Consider the following 13,989-nt stretch of genomic DNA (forward strand, 5'->3'; position numbering starts at 1 on the left):
CCGAATTATATTTCGGATTGGATCGGATTTGGGCTAAATTCAAACCGAAAACCGAACGGACACCCCTAAGGACACATGCCATTTTTTCTTCTTATTCTCAACCCCTTTTTTTTCTAATCCCCACCTTTTCCCTATTACTCTTTCTCATCTGCAGCCTATTCTACCATGGTGCCATGGGTCCATGAAGTCCTCTCAGGATCACCGCAACTCACATCTCAAGTACTTAAATGGAACCACGATTGTTGCATGATTCACAAAATCAATTGTCATTATCGCAATTTTTTTTTTTTTTTTTTTTTCCTTTTGGTAAGAGACCCAAATTTTTAAAAACATTAAACTCAATGAACTATGCATAAATTACACAAGACATTAACAATCACTTTGGTCGAATTCAATTAGGAAAGACTTTAATTTAAAAATAAAATAAAATAAAGGAACTTACTTGCTCGAAATCAATGACACTTTGAATGAGAGATGATGGATATTTGATGAAATGGTGACGAGTTTAAATGAGTGGGAGGAATAGAGAAGAGAGGGGGGGGGGGGGAAGGGGGTGGAAATAAGAAACAAAAATTGGGGTTGGTTGACTTCTAACACCAGAAATGGTGATTCAACGCAACAAAGACACAGTTAACGTCGGAAAGCTGGGGCTGGTGGTCTTTATCAAAAAAAAATTGGAATCAGGTTTTAGCTTGTCAAAAACATTTAAAAGGTTTTGCTGACAAAAAAGTTGCTTAAGGATTTTTCTGATAAAATTTCCTTAAGAAATAGACTAAAGTGGAGACTGGAGAGTGTTAACATCTTAATGAAATGGTGGTATTATTTGATTTATCTGATTCATTTATTGACGTTTTTTCACAATGTAAAGCTCGAAGTATGATGATATCTGAATTATAAAACTAATAGTTTGAATCAAGATGTGCATCTTTCTAAAAATTCAAATTGGTGTTTCTTTCACTCTTCCTACTATTTGTTGTTAAAATTCTTCTACTCTAATAATTGTGTCACCATGTTGATTGTTTTTATTTTTAGACCAGACGAATGAGCTTTCTACTGTCCTGCAAATGCATGTGTAGTGGCCCTCATTATTATGATTTTGTTTTGCATGTCATCTTAACTTTCTTTCTCTCTCTAGGTCTTCTGTTGTTAACGGTGTCCACTAGGGGTTAATTATAGTCCTATGTGTACAGTTTAGATATTGTTGATGTCACCTTTATGGAGCTTCTGAATTTTTTGGTGTCTACTTGTAGATGGAGATCATGATCGGTATCATATAGAGGGATTAATGGAATCTCCATCAGCAGACGAAGATGGAGACTGCTTTTCTTCATTATTGCTGAATGCTACCTCTGTTAATGTAGAGGTTTATTACAACAAAGCTGTCAACTATACACTGATGGTTACCTTTGTATCCTTGTTTAATTTGATTTTCTTGTCATCTGTCTGTGCCCTGCATCTATTATTTTCACTTGTATGGTTTGGTTCCCTTGACTATATCATGCGTCAGGTGTCTTTTCTCCAAGTTCTTTTACTGATTAGACAAATGGAGCATAGCAATACCCAATCTGTAAGATCGATTTTTTATTTATTATTATTATTTTTTTTAATTTTACTTTCGCAACTGTGAGTTGATGTGTGCCAGCTCTTTGAGTAAAACGTCATAATTGATCTTGTCAGGGAGCTGCCAAAGTTTCTATATTAATGATTGGTCAACAGGCTATTATGGATGCTTATTTCTGTCTTCTACACCTGACAGCTGGAATACTAGTAGGTAAGTTAATTTCCACTTAATCATAGCAGTGCTTAATGAGGTGCTTGTGATTTCTGGAATGTGGAGGACTGTAGAGTAAAAGGATTTTTTTATTTATTCGTTTGAGTCATTTACCTGTTCTTATAAGCTTAAACAAATATGGAGCTGTAGTAGTCTGTTAGGTATTCTGAAATTGTGTTGTTTTCACCTTGAAAATAGCTCATTCGGGATTTCTGGAATGTGGAGGACTGTAGAGTAAAAGGACTTTTTTCTTTATTTGTTTGATTCATTTACCTGTTCTTCTAAGCTTAAACAAATAGGGAGCTGTAGTAGTATGTTAGGTATTCTGAAAGTGTATTGTTTTCAACTTGAAAATAGCTCATCCGATAAAGAATCAGGTGCAGCCATGCTAAGTTTAGATTAGCTCAGGGTATGTGAAACTTATATCAACCAATAGGGGATAATGGGATAGTAGAGGCATGACATACAGATTATCATCTATTGTACAAACAACTAGAAGTCAAACAAATTATCTAATAATTTATTCTAACAAGTTTAATACGGATTGAAAATGGAGACTATAGAGGAACTGACTAGATTTTATATGAATTATGATTAAGAAATCGAAGAGGTGAAATTTTGTTTATATAAAAATTTCACCTCTTCCCCCATCCCACCACTCTTCCTCTTTTTTTTTTTTTTTTTTTTTTTTTTTTGGGAGGGTGGGGGTGGGGTTGGGGGGGGGGGGGGGATGGATTTCACCTCCAATGAAGGTCATTTTGAGCTGTCCTTCCATTGATTGGCAGTAGGGTGGTTTCGGGGGGAAGGGACAAGGGAGGGGTGGTTTGAGGGGGCCAGGGGGGTGAGGGAAATAAAGGGAGGTGTTTTGCCGTTTTAGGGGTGGGGGAAAGGGTTTGGGGTGGTTTCTGGGTTGGGGAAGGGGGTGGCTTCAGGAGGGAAAGGGGTTTGGGGCGGTTTCGGGGGTGGCGGTAAGGAGGTAGGCAGCCATGACTGCCATGGAAGAGAAGGAGAGAGAGGTGACCATGGCTGCCATGAGGAAGGGGAGGAGAGGAAAAAAAAAACAATTAGACCAACTATAAAGCGACACGTGACAAGGTAGCCCATTAAACCGACCATCAATTTGTCAAACCCCAAACAAAGCAAACCCTTAAATGTTTGCATTATTAGATAATAATGTAAAATTGGATTATTAAAAGTAAATTGGGCAAAATTGGGATTTTTTGTAATAAAAATTTACTAGGTTTTCCCCGTGCGATGCACTATTAGAATTAATATTTCTTGTTATATAAGTTCTGTTGCATTACAATGTATATGAAGATTAGAATTAGATATAAAAAATAATTTACACTTAAGAAAAGAAAAAGAAAAATTTGAATCCCCGATCAAACGTTTAACAAATTAAGTATGTGAAACTATAATTTAGGAGAGAAACTTGGAATTTTTATATAGACACTTATACATTGAAGTCAAAAGTGTAGATTAAAAATTAAATTAAAAAAAATCATTAATAATTGATGACATCACACAAAGAATTGGAGTGAATATTGTTAATGTGAGAATGACACGTAGGATAGTTTGAGGGTAATGATGTCAACAATGTTTTGTTTTAGTTATAGTTGATAGATATACTTGAAAATTAAAATTCGAGACAAATCTAAGTAGATCCCACGTGATTACTCTTTAAAGTATATGGAGTAGAACAATCATTAAAATTATTTAATTCCATTTGCCTAAATGAGAAAAGAAAAAAAAAGAGGGGGGGGGGGGGGGGTTAGTTTACGGTTTGGTTTGGTTTAGACTCAAACCGCACCAAACCAGACCATGTTCACCCCTAGGGGTTACTAAAGAAGTTTCATTAATCTTATGGTATTCAAAAGTAGCCTTATTTAATTTTATTTCTCTAACTTCTCTTCTTTTTCTGCTTGAAAGCCTTAATCCAATAAGTGGGGTCGGGTACATGAATCAACATGAGGTCTTTGAAGAGGTCACCAATCCTAGTAATACTCTCAATTATTGTGGCTCATGTCAAGCGATGTGGCAAAATTAATCTAACAACTAATAAAGATCCAAAAAACTTTATTACAAGGGAAGTCATAAGGTTTAAGCGGTATCCTGTAAAGTTTAATTATCTCGGTAGAAAGTTTGTATGAACAGAGGGAGGTTTTACCGAATTTAGGGTTAAAATCTAGTGAACCATGGGTTTGTACGTTCAAAAGTTTTTGTGTGTAACAGGTGTACAATAACTTTATTGTAGTGTACATTGAACAATTTTAAGGTAAAAGTTAAACAAACTTAGGGTAATGTTTAAAAAAATTTAGGGTAACTTTAAACCTGATAGTTTAAATTTAAATAGACCGCGGGATAAGTATTACTCCCTCCGTTACGAATTACTCGCAACAATTACTAAAAATAGCTGGTACACATTACTTGTAACAAACTTTTTTCTTTCCTTTTTTGATAAGTTGTTTTGTGTAAATTGATCAAATTACCCTTAATTTTTTTTAAACATCCTAATTAAACTACTGATTTTATTTTATTAAATTAAACCTAAACATTGATTAACTTAATCATTTCCACCAAAATCATTCATCCTCCATCTATATTCATCATCATCCCAAGTTCTCAACCACCTTCATCGTTAAATTTCATCATCATCATCATTAAATTTATTCATCTTCTTCCTCATCCCCATTATTTTTTTTCTCTCCTCTAACCCCATTCTCATAGTTTTCCAAATCTGTGGGTTTGCTGGCTTCGTGGGTTCGCTAGTTCGTGGGTTAGAATTCTGGGTTTGTGGGTTGTGGGTTTGAATCTGGGTTTGTGGGTGGTGGGTATTAGATTATGGGTTTGAATTTGGGTTCGTGGGTTGTGGTTTGTAGTGTTTTGTGTTCGTGGGTGGTGGTTTGTGGGTTCTAATCTGGCGGTGGTGGTTAGTGGGTTCGAATTTGGTGGTGGTGGATTGTGGTTCGAATCTGGTGGTGGTGGATTGTGGTTCGAATCTTGTGGTGGTGGGTTCGAATCTATCTTGTGGTGGGTTCGAATCTTGTGATGGTGGTGGGTTCGCGCTGCTGGGTGGTTTCGTGCTGCTAGGTGGTGGTGATAGGTGGTGGTAATAGGTGGTGGTAGTTCATGAATTCATGGTGTTGGGTTGACGGTTTGTGGTGGTGTGAATTTTGATTTTTTTATTTTTTTTATTTTTTGGGTTGGATTAATGCTTAAGTATATGCCCTTATTTTTCATTAACTATGTTTAACATCTTTTGACTTGGGAACCGCAAAAGTGTCCTTTGTTGCATGTAACTCGTAACGGAGGGAGTATAAGGATGATATACTAACCTTAACACACTCGGATTTATTTTTTCTCCTGTAAAGAGGGAAACTTAATCAATAAAAATTTAGTTATCTTTTATGAATATTTGGGTAACTTTTGATCATATTAGGGTAACTTTACAATTAATTCACAATAAAACATTGTACACCCAGCTAATTTTAAATTTTTTTTGGTTTGGTTGGTTAGGCAAAACCCCCAAATTCCAAGGCTTTAAAGAAGTGTGCTTGAATCAAGGGCTGGTTTGGACGAATTTTTAACTAGTTTGGACGAACCTAATTTGGGATCTGGCTCTTTGGTTCTTATGAAATGAGTGTGGGCACATTTATGAGAGGTTTGGGCAAACTTTGTTATTCCCCCCCCCCCCCCCCCCCCCCAAAAAAAAAAAAAAAAAAATAAAATGATAAGGCGAATAAGTGTGAAGTCGACACAACTTTTCTTCCATGGCTACTAGTTACAGCTGCTGATTGTTGATCATTTGCTTCTGATTTCCCAGTGTATAAAAAGGGGCGCCTAGGCACCGAGGAGCTAGGCGGTTAGGGTAGAGCGCCTTTTTTGCTCTAGGCGAGGCACATATAAGGAGGTGCACCTGAGTCACACATATGCAAATTTCCTTAAATGTGTTATATGGTGCACCTCACTTCAAATAGGCGCATCAGGAGCTTCATCATGTCATTGCGCCTTGAGCCTTTTTAATTTTTTATACATTGGATTCCCATTGCTTTCCTTCCTCTACTTTCTTGGCTGCCCCAACTATTTTCTTGTGTGGGAGTGGGAGGTGGTTCATGCTTGTGTTGGCTAGAAATTCAAATCTATATTTGACTACATTAAAAATCATGAAAAGTTAAAATACTTCATTTAATTATCTGGATGTATTATGCTGAACTGTGTCCCATGTCAGCAGGATGTTGTCAAAGCAGCTTACACTTTTCCAGTCATGGTTTTAGATTGCATTCTTTATGACATTGTTCTCTTTTCAAGAGGAGTGTACAATGTTGGAAGGCATAAATCGTGAATCATGTGATTGCTGTTAGTCTTTTTATGCTTAATTCAATGTATGCTTTTCTTATAACATTGAATTAAGCATATAAAGACTAACAGCAATCACATGATTCACGATTTATGTCTTCCATCATTGTATACTCCTCTTGAAAAGAGGACAATGTCATAAAGAATGCAATCTTGTGGTATGCTATCAACCTAAAATTCATGTGATGGAATGTCATTGTATACTCCTCTTGTATGCTGTTAGTCTTTAGATCTTAATTCAATGATATAAAGCGATTGTGATTGTTATTTTGTATTTTATTCTTTTGCTTTTGCAATTTTGTGGTATGCTATCAACCTAAAATTCATCACAAGTGTTGTTAATATTCTTCCTTGTGTTTAAGATTTTAACTCTGTTTTCCTTATGCACTCAGAATCCCTGTTTAATGCTTTTGCAACTGCTGCCTTCTTCAAGTTTGTTGTGTTCTCTATATTTGAGATGCGTTACCTCTTGGCAATATGGAAGGCAAGTAGACCGGCAAACAGTGGCGAAGGCTGGGAAGCCATGAGACGTGAACTATCACTACTGTACAGCCGATTTTGTGAGTGTCTTTTTTCATACTGTACATTGTTGAGTTTTTACTTTTTTTTTTTTAAAAAAAATATATATTTTTATTGTTATTTTATTTAAAAGAAACTTATTCTTGAGAAATAAGCTTAAAAAGGTTGATTTTTTGCATTGCTTTGCTTTTGACCCTGACCTTGTTCATCTTTGAAGTGTGAATACTATGTGCTATCTTGCTTTTTCTATTTTCCAGCAGCTGCTGTTGCTTTCTATCCTTTCCCTTAATCTGCTTCCACTTTTGGCAAATGATGTTCTCCAAGTGTCTGATATAGGGCTTTTACAGTTTCCCTTTAGTTGGTCTTGTATCTTTACCTTTATTCTGCCGTAGCTAGTACGGTGTTAACTTTCTGTTCTATTTCTGTCAGGCATGCCTAAATTTGGCTTCAGATTGTCCTGAAGTATCTGTTTATCCTGCGTTTCTATCTGATCCAGACATAGGTTTTTTGTGTGTGTGTGCTTGTATGTGTTTTTTTATCCCCTTTTTTGCATGCCTGTAACTAGTATGGTGTTCACTTTCAGTTCTATTTCCAGTATTTATTTTGTAGTAGTTATTGTCTATGTTACTCGGACTTGGGTACCCATGTCCGACACGGGTATGTGTCCAAGTGTCCGACTCGGCTACTTTGTGGAAAATTTTTATGATTTTGAACTAAAATGAAGTGTCCGAGTGTCATACCCATGTCCGAGTGTCGAGGGTCCGACACGGGTACTTGAGGTAAAACAAAGAGTCCGAGTAACATAGGTTATTGTGGGGTATAGCTGTGCGTGTAATTCGTAATGGCTTGCACCCGAGAATGTTACTTTTCTAATTCCCTTTTATAGTTATACCTTGCATGTATCCTAGTATTTACTCCCTCTGTCCCTTGTTTTTAGCCCCATATGACTCATAAAGCTCTCACAAACAAGTGGTCCATGGAGCAAACAAAAAGAGACTGAGGGAGTAATATTTTATTGCTACTACTACTACTATTCTCTCTCTCTCTCTCTCTCTGTCTCTCTCTCTCTCTCTGTCTCTCTCTCTCTCTCTGTCTCTCTTTCTCTCTCTCTCTTGGTGATAGGGAGAGGGGGAGGGGAATTGTATGAATATGTTGTCGATGTTGGTCAGCTTTTGATGGCTAATTCAACTTTCATACATTGTTTGCAGATGGTATATTGTTGGGAGGCATTCTGATTATGTACGAATTCCATAATTTTCTGCGAGTTATCCTTCTGCTTATGTATTCTTTTTGGATACCTCAAATTGTTACCAACGTCATTCGTGATTCAAGAAAACCGCTTCACCCACATTACATCTTAGGCATGACCATTACTCGATTAGCAATTCCATTGTATGTATTTGGCTGCCCTAACAACTTTATGCGAATTGGGCCTGATAAGAACTGGTGTATATGCTTGTGCTCATTCATGGGGCTTCAGGCTCTGGTCCTTCTACTTCAACACTACCTTGGTTCACGATGTTTTATACCCCGTCAGGTTTGATACGCATCTATTTTTTATGTGGTGATTTCTGCGAGTCCTTTTGTACATATATGTTAGGTGACATTCCTTTCTGGGTAGTTCAAGATAGCCCAAAGGATACCTATCGATTTCAACTCTTCCCTTTCCCAATAGCAAAGGAGTATAATGAAAGAAAAACCACCTGTTAACAGGGAGCAGGCAGTATCTTAGGCTGCATTTCTGATTCAATTCAATGATAATTTCCATTTTTAAGCTGGATTAATACTTATAGTAATTGGTTCTGCTGAATTCTGATTTAGCTTTGGCCTGGAAATTCCTAAGTTTACAATCTCTGTGTCAAATTATTAGATATAAATAATATACTTCCTAGTTGAGTCATTTGACTTCTATGTGCTCAAAAACTTGAAATATATATTGCTCTTTTGTTACAAAATTATTGTTTTTGATGAATTGAGCTAGCATATGTTTCTCTTTATCTTGATTAATCTAATAATAGACTAGGCCCAGAATATGTTTTGGTGGATTATGAACTATTTTATGTATTTGATCCGACTCTTGTTTTAGCTGTTTTTGTTGTGAATGAGGGGCAAAGCCTTCTTCAATAGTCTTTGCTAGTTCAGGAGTAGAACCTCAGCACAAAAGTGTTTGCCGATGAGGATAGTGAATACTCTGTTGCACAACTCTTTTTTTCTAGCCAACCAATCATCAGCTTTGTTGGCTTCTCAGAAAGATTGTTTTGTCAAGATAGTCCATTCTTCCCTTCTCAGCAATGGTTTTCCATGATTCATAATCTAATTGCATTGTCCCTATCCATCTTAACTATACCTATTTAAAACCAAGCTGTCACACTAGATCTAAAACTCTTGCAAGTGCAATTATCTCAAGGCAAAGAGCCAAACAATAACCAAAATTTGAATACTTTATCCGCCATCACCCGCTAGTCCTAGACTCTGCTTTGTAGCTTTGTCACCAGACTCTCTAGAGGTACAACCCTACAAACACATGTATGAAATTTTGTTCTGTTTGACTGATTTAGTGACTGTAGAACCAAATTGTCCTTGCGTTTCTGAATTGAATTGCAGAGATCCTATAACATATTTTGGAATTTTAGCAGCTCTCTATAAGGCAACACGATAAGTCACCTCCAAAGCCACCATAGGTCAAGCGATAGAAAGATTATTACTTTCAGCAAAGTGCCAATCTATAATCTTCTCTTTGACGTTGGTAAATTAGAATTGATTCCCCAGTACATTGCAAATTGACCTTCCACGTCGTAAAGGGGAAGTTTCTGTGCTGTCTACCCCAAAAGAATGCAATATTTCATTGGAGATCATTTTTAGGACCATTGCAAAAACAATTTTCTAGTTCAATTTTACATCACCACCCCCCTTCAGATTTTTGAGACATAGATATAATGATAACTTGGGAAATATAATTTTTTTTTTTCCTGACTTTAGAAACTGGACTATTTGTTTAGGTCCCTAAATTAAGAAATTAGCTTATTATTTTGGGAATTCCTGAAATAAAAATGTGGTTTTTTTTAAAAAAAAAAAAACAGTGGAGTGTCAAATGTTTCCACAAATAATTTTCATATAGCTCACATCTCCTACTTTCTGCAGCTCCATGGAGTGAACATGTCTTTGAAAATATTATCATAGTGAGGATGGAGATTGGTACTGGACATTTGATGATTTTGATTTTGTACATCTTGGGATTAGTTTCTAATTTGGGTTTTATTATTTTGTCTTTATAATTATTTGTAATTCATGCTTACTAGTTTGACCAGAACACTTTCTATGTTATGACAGATCCTACCTGAGAAGTACAGTTACTATAGACGGTTCAATCAAGATGCAAATCGTACCACTGATTGTGTCATTTGCATGACTGCCATTGATCTCTCTGACCACTCTAATGACCGCATGGTAAAGTTTATGTTCAGTTGAGTCAAGGTGTTTACATATTTATGAATGGGCATAACAAAAGAAGGATTTTCGTTTTGCAGGTGACCCCTTGTGATCATTTCTTCCATTCTGGATGTTTACAGAGGTGGATGGACATAAAAATGGAATGTCCGACATGTCGTCGATCCTTACCGCCTGCTTAACAACATAATTCCACTTAGTTGTAGAACAGACCCAAGGATTTTGCCACAGTAAGCTTGGTAAAATAATTTGTGTGCGAAATCTGTTATTTTTATTTCTCCAGATGTTTTGTGAACAAGACATGCATATATGAAATGTTTGACATGAGTCTGTCCATATCAAGCAGCATCTTATGTCCACAATCTAGTATATTCATTAGTCTATACAGTCTTAACATTTCAACCTAGTCTGCATGGAGACTCTTGCACAGATACATTTCCTGGATTCATTGACTGATAATATTATTATACCTTTTTTTTTTTTTTCGGGTATCACCTAGTGTCCTTGAGTGATAGGAAAATTCATTCGGTGACCCTGCTGTTTTGGTAATCCAAAGTCTTATTATTTTTACTGTGTTTAGGTCTGGTAATTCACCAAGGTCCTTGTGGCTTCATGTGCCTCACCAGGTACCTTCAGCTTTCATTGGATTGAAAGAGCTTGTATATATTATTCTTTAGCTGCTGTGTACCTGGTGAAGTGTTAAATTGTACAAGTCCTTAAGGATACAAACCGCAAGTTAACTCAATTTGAGACTTACAGTGTACCCCAGTCGTATTTCTGTGCTTAAAATTAGTAGCATACCAGTTGAATTTTGAATTATGCTTTGACTTCAAACATTTGCAAGTTAATTTTTTCCTTTGGGTCACTCAAAATGGCCTGTTGTCCATTTTTCAGCAATTTCCATTGTTTCTGTACTTTCTGTTTCTGTATGTTGTATCCCGTATCTCTATCATTCCTACGTTACCTTGACTGACTAGGTATAAGACTACGTATATCTTCACGCCTCTCCTCGTCATCGTGTTTATAATGTCTGGCTATTAATACATTTTTATGTGGAACTACAGGGCTTTACAAAAATAAAGTAATTCATGTTTCCAGATGTGTTGGGGGTGACAACTTTATTTTTCAAGTCGACCTGACAAAAGGATGGTGAGAGAAACAATTGTCATTTAACAGTAATAGAGGAGGGCTTATAGCCCAAGTATTATTCATGTATATTAATTTTTGTATATTATTTACACTACAGGTTTTCGGAAAAATAGAATACATGTTAAATGTAGTTTTGTTAATGAATGAAACTAATGTTAGATTTGTATAAATTTTGCAAAATAATTTTGCAGTATTATATTATTCTTGGTATCACCTCAAATCCCAATGGTTATGAGTAGTCGACTACATTTAAGCCATAGTTGATTACCTTCACAAATAAAATCTTGATCGTTGATATGTGATTGATATAAATTGAAGCCCTCGAACACATTTTAATTTAAAAAATTCATTAAGGGCTTGTTTGGTTGACTTTTTTAAAAAACAGAAGAAAATTTAAACATTATAAAATTTAACTTTAATTAGCTACCATGTCCACATAATTATTCTTTAACCTTCATAATTGTACAACCTAGCCACTGTTGTTAAACTTAACCTTTAAATTATACGCCCTTCGTGTTTGATTATATGAAATGTTTTTAATTATATGAAATGTTTTTCTTTTCGGTCGTGTTTAAATAAATAAATCATTTTATTTTTTATTAACTTTTTTCTATTTTTTACTCTCTTTGTCTCTAAATAAAGTTCTCGTTTGACTTTTCACATTCTCCAAAACGTGTCTTAAAATGTTTTTATCTCTATTTTTATACGCGTAAAAATTATAAAAACTTGATGAATCAAATATACAATTTGATAAACACCAAAAAAAATATATAAAATTTGATGAATTCCACATGAACATATAATCTTTTATAAATTTACGGGAATTAATGGTCAAAGTTTTCAAAGTTTTACCCCCAAATAAGTTAAATAGGAACTATATTTAAGGACAGACGAAGTAATATGATTTTCTCTAAATTTTTTGAATAATTTCCTAATAACCAATGGTCCTAATCCCTTTACTTTATTTTGTTTCCTCAAACGAATACCTAGGTTGTCAAAAATGACACGACACACGATAACCGAATCGAACTCTACCCGAAATAAGCGGGTTTGTGTCAAAATTTTTTGACTTGTTTACATAATTGGATAGACACGAACTCGACATGACATTAAACGGGCAACCCGAAATTGACATGCTTAGCCCGATTATACTAATTGGTTGGACAACAACCCATTAACCCGAACCTGATACGCTTAACCTATTAATAATTAAGCACAATTTTTTTTATGTGGCTGGCCACACCGTGTGGTCGGAGTCACTTATTCAGGGGTTACTTGTTTGGTCAGGGGGGTTACTTGTTTGGTCAGGGTTACTTGTAAGGGTTACTTATTCAGAGGTTACTTATTCAAGAGTTACTCGGTCGGTCAGGGGTTACTATCACACAAAAAACGCACTAATGGACTGAGTAAATTTGGAATAAGTAACCCCTGACCGACTAAATAACCCTAGCAAAAACACGTTAATCGACTGAGTAACCCCTGAATAAGTAACCCTTGACCGACTGAGTAACCCCTAAATAACTCATGAATAAGTAACCCCCTACCACACGGTGTGGCCAGCCATGCAGAAAAAGCATTGTTAATAAGTAGTAAAAAAATGAATATCTTTATTAAAAACGTGTAACTTTGTAAATTGCCTTGGCACCATTAATACATAATGGTAATTTTTTGGCTGTTATATTGGAGAACAAATTAAAATTTTGAATCTTTGTAAATTAAAAGTTGGCGGTTAATTGGAACAATTCTCATGTATAGTTGTGTTGCTACAACTACTAGCTTTAAACTCTTGTAGTATCTTTTGCTAAACAAATAACTTTAAACTATTGTAGTGTTGTTTTTAATGAATTTATGATATATGTCTTTTTAATTTTTAAATTGATTATTAATTAGTTTGTTAAGTACTATGTGGGTAAAAGGTTAACTGGGTAACCCATTTAATAAACATGTTAAGTTTGGGTCAAGGGTTTTCAACTAGTTTAATAAATGGGTTAGGTTTGGGTCAAGGATTTTTCAACCTATTTAACACGATCCCCTAACACAACCTATTTTACAACCCTAATTATACCCCCTACCTATTAATTTAATAAATTCAACCAACCTTCCTAAAACTCCTGAAACTCAAAATGTTTCAGTTATTTATAAACACAGAGGGAGTAAGTTGTTAAATGAATAGAAAATTCTCATTAGTACACCTTTACAACATGTTTGGTTAGTGTATATTTTGTGTTGAAAACGGATTCGGTTAAACCATTATCGTTACCAAATGTTTATTAATTAGAAGGTTTGGTAATTATTACCTTTACCTAAGGGTAAGGGATTCCACCTATTTGTTACCTCTCTAACACCTAAGGTAACAAATACCCTTACCCTCCTCAAACACAAAGTGATTCTTTTCCATAGTTAAACCAAATAAATGAAAAGGTAATAGTTAAATAATTCCTTTCTCCCCTCTTATTTGTTTCCTTTTCACTTCGTTTCCATTGTTCTAACCAAACTCCCCCTTAGAATTAACTTTTCTTATTGGTACACTGTTAACTTTTTCCCTTCCCAACGGTATACCTCTACTTTATGTTTCTTCCCATTGGTATACCTCTATGTTAATTTTTGCTAAATTTGAGTTCAATTTGGACCCATTAAGTTAACTAATTAGGAAAAAGACTAAACTACCCTTTTAAACATTATACGATTTGATTTGCGCAATAAGAATTGTTCTGTTAAGGTTTTGTGGATCAAATTAACCCTTAAGG

General features: G+C 35.3%; 1 protein-coding gene across 4 annotated transcripts in view; it reads left to right on the plus strand.

Annotated features, from left to right (window-relative positions):
* The window catches only part of LOC145587703 (transmembrane E3 ubiquitin-protein ligase FLY1-like), a 29,201-nt gene extending 17,751 nt beyond the window's left edge, over nt 1-11,450 (plus strand). For 2 of the 4 annotated variants that reach the window (XM_081644403.1, XM_081644405.1), the window contains 8 exons: nt 1,251-1,408; nt 1,508-1,567; nt 1,678-1,771; nt 6,520-6,687; nt 7,855-8,183; nt 9,977-10,093; nt 10,174-10,323; nt 11,158-11,450. In XM_081644403.1, the coding sequence (XP_081500529.1) occupies nt 1,251-1,408; nt 1,508-1,567; nt 1,678-1,771; nt 6,520-6,687; nt 7,855-8,183; nt 9,977-10,093; nt 10,174-10,275 (1,028 nt within the window). In that variant the 3' untranslated portion in view covers nt 10,276-10,323; nt 11,158-11,450. Of the gene's footprint in view, nt 1-1,250; nt 1,409-1,507; nt 1,568-1,677; nt 1,772-6,519; nt 6,688-7,854; nt 8,184-9,976; nt 10,094-10,173; nt 10,333-11,157 lie in introns of all 4 variants that reach the window. The other 2 variants (XR_014101376.1, XM_081644404.1) reach the window with 2 other exon arrangements.
* Nucleotides 11,451-13,989: the final 2,539 nt, after the last annotated feature.

Source organism: Chenopodium album, chromosome 17, assembly GCF_948465745.1.
Source record: "Chenopodium album chromosome 17, dcCheAlbu1.1, whole genome shotgun sequence".
Classification (NCBI taxonomy): domain Eukaryota; kingdom Viridiplantae; phylum Streptophyta; class Magnoliopsida; order Caryophyllales; family Amaranthaceae; genus Chenopodium; species Chenopodium album.